The sequence below is a fragment of the Ochotona curzoniae genome, unplaced genomic scaffold (genome assembly GCF_017591425.1).
Source record: "Ochotona curzoniae isolate NIBS_2020 unplaced genomic scaffold, NIBS_Ocur_1.0 contig_3520, whole genome shotgun sequence".
NCBI classification, from domain to species: domain Eukaryota; kingdom Metazoa; phylum Chordata; class Mammalia; order Lagomorpha; family Ochotonidae; genus Ochotona; species Ochotona curzoniae.
The window spans coordinates 7916255-7923695 of NW_024465894.1; the positions used below are offsets into that span (position 1 = coordinate 7916255).

A 7441-nucleotide genomic window follows, 5' to 3' on the forward strand; every position below is an offset into this window, starting at 1 on the left:
TTAAGCTTTAATTTTCAAACCTGGTTTCACATTTGGCACTGAAGCACCAAGTTCATGACTTGCCCAAGACAAGCCATCCTATCACGTTGGTCTCAAAGGATTCTTGGCTCACACTTGAGAAATTGTTTTGCAATAGCATGCTCTAACTCAGAAGGCCATTTGCCAAGAAATCTAGTGCTAAGGGTAAACACAAAACAAACTGGAAACCAGCCTTTCCCTCAGCAATAAGCATTTTATTGATGAAGCATAAAATAGATTAACAAAGTGGGAGAAAGAAGATTCAAAGATAAAAAGTAGCAACATAGAAGTGGGAACTTTTATGCCATAAAGGCACTATGGCATGTCAATAAATCCCAATTAAATGAAAGGACAACCAAGAAGACGTTCCTCATTTCTGCTTTGTTCTAGTTCAGCCGGAGACCCCCCCATGCAGCCTGAAGAGCACATGCCAGGCACTCACCCACATCGGCAAGCACCCAAACATCTGTTTAACTGCCTGCAAGTGGCCAGTGTTGCCAACAGTGACTGGCTATGTACAAGCACCGAAGCCTACAGGTATGGACTACAACTCAACTCTGAAAAACTGGTCTTTCCTATCAGCAAGATTGTTACTGGGTACAGGTTTTCACAATGTACAATAACCTGATTTTCAGGGATGCTAACAACACTTAAATGTCTATCGCCACTGAGAGCCCATGAAAATGCTGTTTGCTATTATCTGACACTGACACTCCTCCTTGAGAGGCTGTGGCTCATCAACTTTTAAAGCCAATTAAGTCATTATTTATTCTTTTTTAACAGGCAAAATAATGAACCATATGCATTTTCTTCTCTAAAATTCTAACATTTATGATGGGAAAAAGATACACCCATTTCTTGCAAACATCTAGAAGTAGTGGTCTTTTGGGGAAACTGCCTATATTCCTTAAATCAGATTGTTAACAGGGAGTTTAGGAACTTGTTACACTCCCAGTTTCTGTGACTGCAACCTAAGCCCTTGTATGTATGTACTGTTTCCCTCCAGCCTCATTTTACTAGGGATGGATGTCTTCTGGATTACCTGAACCTATAAACCAGCCCCAGAAAATGGAACATCACCACATCTTCTAGTCACTTCCACAGCACACTGCAGTCCCACTCTGTTAGCCTAGGAAGGCTATCCAAACTGTGCCCATTAATCTGTCCACATCTTGGTTTCAGACTAAAGTTAGTAAGTTTTTAAGTATGAAAAATTTAAAAGTGAACAAAGGGACATAAGGCAATTAACTTTTCAAATTGCAGCTTTAACTAACTATGCTTCTAGATGCAGAGACTAAAACTAACCCAGTAATTTACACATTTTTGTAGCATCAATTTGGTTTCTACAGTAGGCATTACGCTTTGTTCATAATAAAGTACAGAGTTGAGCTTACCCATGTTTTCCAAATCAACCACACAAAGTATAAATTGTACTAAGATGATTTAACTAATTACCCTATGACCCAACTAACTACCAAGGGCAATCGATGTTGAAGAAACTTAATCGTTAACTAATCTTACCAAGTGATCTGTTAGGTGCTTGTTAAGCATAACGAACTTCCAGCAGAAAATGCAGTCTAAGCTCTCTGACTTTGCACTAAGTTTCTCATCAAAGAAAAGTGTATTCCCATTTTCACATGACAAACATTACAGTCTACTGAACTACACTCTTACACTGACCACTATCAGAAAGTGGAATCATTAAGCTTTAGAAGATCCTAACAATTAGGGAGTGATTTGTCCAAGTGCTCAAATTTAAGTTTGGAAAAAAGTATTTAATTTAGGCAAACTGGGCAAAGACCGATTAACAACTAGGAATTTTCACCCTACTTGTTAGTGGGGGCAAATGAAAACTGGAAATTTTTATTAAAAGCACAAAATAATGTTACTCAAACTGAATAATTTATTGCTGGTCTGAGACTTGCCTTGTTTTACACTTCTGTAGAATTTACATTGTTTCCACAAACAGCAAATAAACATTGAAAGAATTTAATAGTGACCTACTCAATAAGGCAATCATCTTGGTAGCAAACTTTTATTTTAAATCTTACATTAACTCAAGCTTTATAAAAAGCCAACATAATTGAAAATTGGGTTCTCCCTCTATAGCCTTAAGTATCCAAAGCTTGAAACGGTTAATTTAAAAATAAGCAACAAATAAAACAACAAAAAACCCCTGCAGCAGATCCTGCTGAAATATTAAAAAAAAAAAAAATCTAATTGAGCTTAATCTTTACAAAAGTTATTTTAGCTCAAAAGCTATAAAATCATAGTTATCTTAATTCTACAAAGAAGGGAGAGGGTCTTTGACTTCATGCCACCATTTTAGAACCTCATCTTTTTGTCAAAATTTGGCTACAAATCCAATTTGAGTGCCCCTGTTTGCAGGAGATTCCTCTTATTGCAGAGGACGAGTACAAACATGGAAGAGGAACTGCCTAAGCAAGTAGGAAAGAGTTCTGTAATAGTGTGCAAAGAACGGAGAGTTCTGAGTTAATCTCTGGAACTGGACCTGGACCTTGACCTCGAGCGAGATCTAGAACGGGACCTTGAAGTAGCTCTTTTTGGTGGGGGGGACACAGAACGAGCCTTTGAGGGTGCAGCAGGGGGGGGTGAATTGGAACGAGATTGGCTCCTTGATCTGGATTTTGACTTAATGTCACCTTTTCCATTTTCTTTGGGGGACCGAGATCGAGAGCGAGACCTGCTTCGGGATTTCTCATACTCATCCTTAGATCTGCTTCGAGAACGTGAGCGAGAGCCCCGGTCAGACTTGGGTTTGGATTTGCTCTTTGACCTAGATTTCCTGCCTTTTGATCGAGACCGAGACCGACCTTTGCTCCGCGACCTGGACCTGCACACAGAAAAAAGTCAGATTCCTCTCAGTACCTGGTGCTGGACACCCCCGTCCCCAGAACAGAGGACAGCAGGGACCTACCGGGAGCGACTCTTTGAGATGCTTCGCGATCTACTGCGGCTGCTCCTGCGACTCCTACTGCGAGACCTTCTCCTGGACCGTGACCTGCAACAAACATCAGCGAGCCGTTCATCTCAAGAACCTCTGCACTTTTATCAGCCACCCACACATACACACTTCTGCATCTGTGTACTTCCAAAATTAAACTATCAAAACACCCGGCAAAGAATTCAAGGACATATAAGCAGAAAGTGTAACAAGAGCTGGCTTTGGTTCAATTAACTAAAAATTACTGTTATTCCTCTCCACGCCCTTCAAGATAAGTTACCTAGATCTGCTTCCAGAGTAAGACCGCCTATGGCTTGTCCGTGGCTTATCTTCAATAAGCCTAATATTTCTGCCATTTATTTCTGTACCATCCAGTTTATCCAAAGCACGTTTCATGTCTGAGTAGGAGCGAAATTCAATCACACCCTCATTGGTGCGTTCCTTGTGCGCATCCGCATAGGTTACTTCACCTGCTTGCCGCATAAAATCCTGAAACAGGAAGAATGGTTAGATCCAGAAAGCCAAACAAACATCTAAGCAGCTTATTCTCAAGTTACAGAGCACTCACCTTTAAATCTTGCCAACTGCACCGACTAGAAAGATTTTCTACAATTAGCCTGTACTCTGTACGAACAGGTGGTCCATATTTGTCTCTGCCAGAAGTTCTCCGACTGCTGTATCCACCACCACCACCTTTATCACACGAAGAAAACCATCAGATGCTTTGCAATGGTAAGGCTGCATAACGTTTTGATAGTTAGTACAAACATATCAACTTTCATTTACTGGAGTAGGACTTTGCTATTACACTGCTAAACCTTTGATACATTTGTGATTTGCCATAAATTAAAGTAAGGGCAAGTCAAATAGACTAAATCCAACTAAGCCTCTCCTACAATCTGTTAGAGAGTGACTGCTCCTTTATTCAATTTACCTCGCTAAGTTTTATTTTACATAACATTGTAAAATATAAAACTTAACTGATTACATGCATTTCTACATTTTACAAAAATGTTTACTAGTTACACTAAGTACTTACATCACAGTGTGAGGTTTTTGGTGGTGGTTTGGCCACAAAACACGCAAGGTAACAGTCACCTAGTTCAGATTAACCAGTTTTGTCTAACCCTTGGAATCCTCACCATCACCCTGCGTCTAATGGCAAAAGGCTGCTGTCGTCATGGCTTCCGGTAAGGTCAGCCAAAGGGTCATAGGGCAAGGGTCACACAATGTATGGAAAAGCCAAGGCCAATCAGGAAAGGCAGTCATCTTAGCCTCAGTGGACACAGCCTCAGCCCCAATGGTCACTTTCAAATTGAAACATCAAGGACTTGTTAAAAAGTTTGAATTCAACATGCAATTTCAACAAACATTCAACATAACCACCCCCACCCTCCCTCCCAATAGCATGCCCCAACAGTTCACGTATGGCATAAGGCTCATTAACAACTGCGGGTGGCAGAATACCACCTGAAGAATTGCCATTTTCTTTGTCCCCCGCCAATTTGCCTGAACCCTAACTTCTAGCTCCTCCCCGCCCCCCTTTCCCCACCTGCCCTCCCCCGCCTGCTCTCCGACCCCCACACTCGCAGCTGCTGCACTGACAGGTGAGCCAGGGTGGGAAACACAGTAATTACGGCCACCCCTGGCAGAAGCCACGTCAGTGCCCAGGGGCTTATCAGCAGATCCCACCCTCTCCCACCCCCAGGCCCGATCCCCGCGCTCCAGCGTCCCACGGCTTCCCCGGGCAGGCGTGGCGGCCCGAGACCCACGACCACCCTCCCCCCGACCTCCCAGACGGGGAGGCCCCGTCCCGCCCAGCCCACCCCGGGGCCTGCGCCCGCCCCCCGCCGGGGTCCCCCCCACCAAGGACGCGGAGCGCGCGGGGATGCGACTCACTGCGGCTTCCGTAGCTGTAGCCGTCGCGATCGCGGCGCGGGCCCCGAGCGTGCTCCACGATCACGCGCTCGCCGCAGAGCTCCTTGCCGTTCAACTCGTAAACGGCGTCGTCGGCGTCGCGGGAGTCCTCGAACTCCACGAAGCCGTACCTGGAGGGGCGGTCGGGGGGCCGGGCCGGCGGCGCCGTTAGCCGGGGGCGCGCACGCGCTCGCGCCCGCGACCCCCCGCGCGCGCCCGCGGCCCCGCGCCGCCGCCATCTTGGGAGGCCCTGCCACGCGGCGCCGCGGCCTCCGCGGCCTGCGCGGCCCGACAGCCCCCGGCCGGGCCCGGGACGTGGGCGCCCAGGCGCGACTCACCCATTTTTGAGGTCTACTTCGAGGAGTCGGCCATAACCGCTGAAAAAGCGCTGTATGTCCTTCTCCCGGACGTTGTAGCTGAGGCGTCCTATGTAGACGCGCGGCATATCCGTGGTGGACGTGGTGCCGGAATTAGATGTCGAACGGCTAACCGCAGAGCGGCAGCCGCGATGCGGGTGCGGGGAAGAAAAAAAAAAAACCCGAACACGGGCTTCCCACCGCAGCAGCGGCCGAGTCCAGCCACACAATGGTGCGCGCGCGCGGCCGAGCTACGCTATAAGGGCGGCCTCGGGGGCGTGGCCGGCGCGTGACGTCAGCGCGCCGCACGCTACTTCCCGCGGCGGGCGCGTAGCTCGAGGCTGGACTGTGTGGAAGCTGCAGCCTTTGAGATTTCGGTCAAGTGCCAGCTTGTTCGCGTCTGTACGTCTCTCTGCTCGCCTTTGCAAATAACATGTCTCGTGGTCTTCGGAATTGTACCGTATTAAAACAAACTTCACCTGCGAAGTCTCTCAGGGACTAGGGCTGGTACGCTAAAAAAAAAAAAAAAATCCCGATTTTCATTGGTTCCCAGGGTTGTCATAGTTGGTCCCGGTGGCTTTTGATTGGCTCTTCCAAACGAGGCTGCGGGTCCCCTCCGCCTATTGGCTGTCGCGCGCTCTGGGGGGTGGGGCAAAGAGCTAGGACGGGGCTGAGGAGCCGGTTCCTCAGACTGGGTGAAGTGGCCGCTGAAGTGATACCCGGGCAGCTTCTCCCGCGCCAGGGTCGCGCTGTGGGCACCCGGCCTCGTCGGCGACAGTCCCTCGGGGGGTCTCCCACCCCACGTCAGCCGTTCCCTGCCCCCTCCGGGCGTCTTTCTCGGGCGCTGGAGGCACCTGGAGGTGGGGGTGTACGTGGGAACCCCACCTCCCTGCGGCAGGTGCTCACAGGGGAACGGGACCTAGACGCCTGAGCGCCAAGGCGGGTGCCCCAGGAGGTTGGCAAGCCCTGCCACAGCCGCCAGCGCGTCCCTCCCCTCCGTGCTGGGGTCCTTTACTGTGTGGGTTCAGAAGGCGCCTTGTTAACATCGCAGGAATATGCATTTCTGAGCTTTCTCATAGAGACGGCGTTTATTGTGAGAGAACTAGGTGAGAAGCCCAGATGAATCCGTTTATTTCTTTTTAATTTATTTGAGAAACAGAGAGAGGAAGCTCCCATGCCGTGGGTCACGCCCTCAGTTGCTTGCAACTGCCAGGGCCTCAGCCCGGGTCTTGCCAAGCAAGCGGCAGGCGGGAACCCAGTTGCTTAGGGTCACCCACCGTCTCCCACAGGGTGCAGGAGCAGGAAGCCACAGCTGGGAACCAGAGCCAGGCACCCGGGTACATGCTCAAATGGCAAGTAAAAGCCCCCGGGCTGGGCTCTGGGTGGTAGTGAGAGGCGCAGGAGAATGGCGTCGCCCACCTCCATGGGTCAAGGTTGTCACTGAAAAAATAATTAAAGACAGACGACACACACTCACAGCTTCCACTTGCTGTGTCGCTCTCCAAATGGCAGCCGTGGCCAGGGCTGAGCCAGCACACAGCCAGGAGCCTGGCGCTCCGTGTGGGTTCCCTGTGTGCGTGGCCGGAGCCCAGGAGCTTGAGGCCCTCCCTGTGAGCTGTCATGTCGGGGAGCCAGTGGGCAGTGGAGCAGCCTTGCCCAGGATGCAGGCACCAAGCAGTAGTTGAGTCCCCTGCGCCCCTAGCCCGGGCCCCTCCGTGTGATTGTTTCTGAGCCGTCTGCCTTCCATATTGGCGAGTTTCTGGTTGAAGTGGGACAGGTTTTGCCCCTCCTCCCCAAGAGACATTTGGGGGGGCAGGAATCAACGTTAACGTTGGCATGCATGGGGTAGAGGGCACGCTGGTACAGTTAGAGAAGAAAATCATAGCACGGGGCTGATGCGGTGACTGGGACACCGGCCCGGAGGCCTGCCGTTCCTGTGGCCCGGCCCCTGGGAGGAGCGGGTCCCGACTGAGTCACGGGGTCCCTCCCGCTCGGTAAGCCGTCAGGGTTGTGTTTCCAGCTCCTGGCTCTTGCCGGCCTTTGGAGGATGGGCTGTAGGTGAGAATATACGTTCTCTCTCAGCCTCTCAAATCAATACAAAAATAAAGATAGAAGATTAAAAAAAAAATTGTGGATTGTGAGTGAAATGAGAATTCAACCAGTGTGATAACATTTTTCCCCTCAT

The 7441-nt window shown here is 49.6% G+C and overlaps 1 protein-coding gene across 1 annotated transcript; it reads right to left on the reverse strand.

Moving 5' to 3' along the window:
• Window positions 1-216: 216 nt before the first annotated feature.
• SRSF6 (serine and arginine rich splicing factor 6) lies at window positions 217-5493 on the reverse strand. Its single transcript, XM_040981456.1, has 6 exons — window positions 5239-5493; window positions 4883-5031; window positions 3552-3676; window positions 3264-3472; window positions 2957-3040; window positions 217-2872 (listed from the first exon to the last, which is right to left on the reverse strand). Exons 1-6 carry the CDS (start codon window positions 5343-5345, stop codon window positions 2512-2514), a joined length of 1035 nt encoding a protein of 344 aa, XP_040837390.1. The 5' UTR covers window positions 5346-5493; the 3' UTR covers window positions 217-2511.
• Between the last annotated feature and the right edge of the window lie 1948 nt (window positions 5494-7441).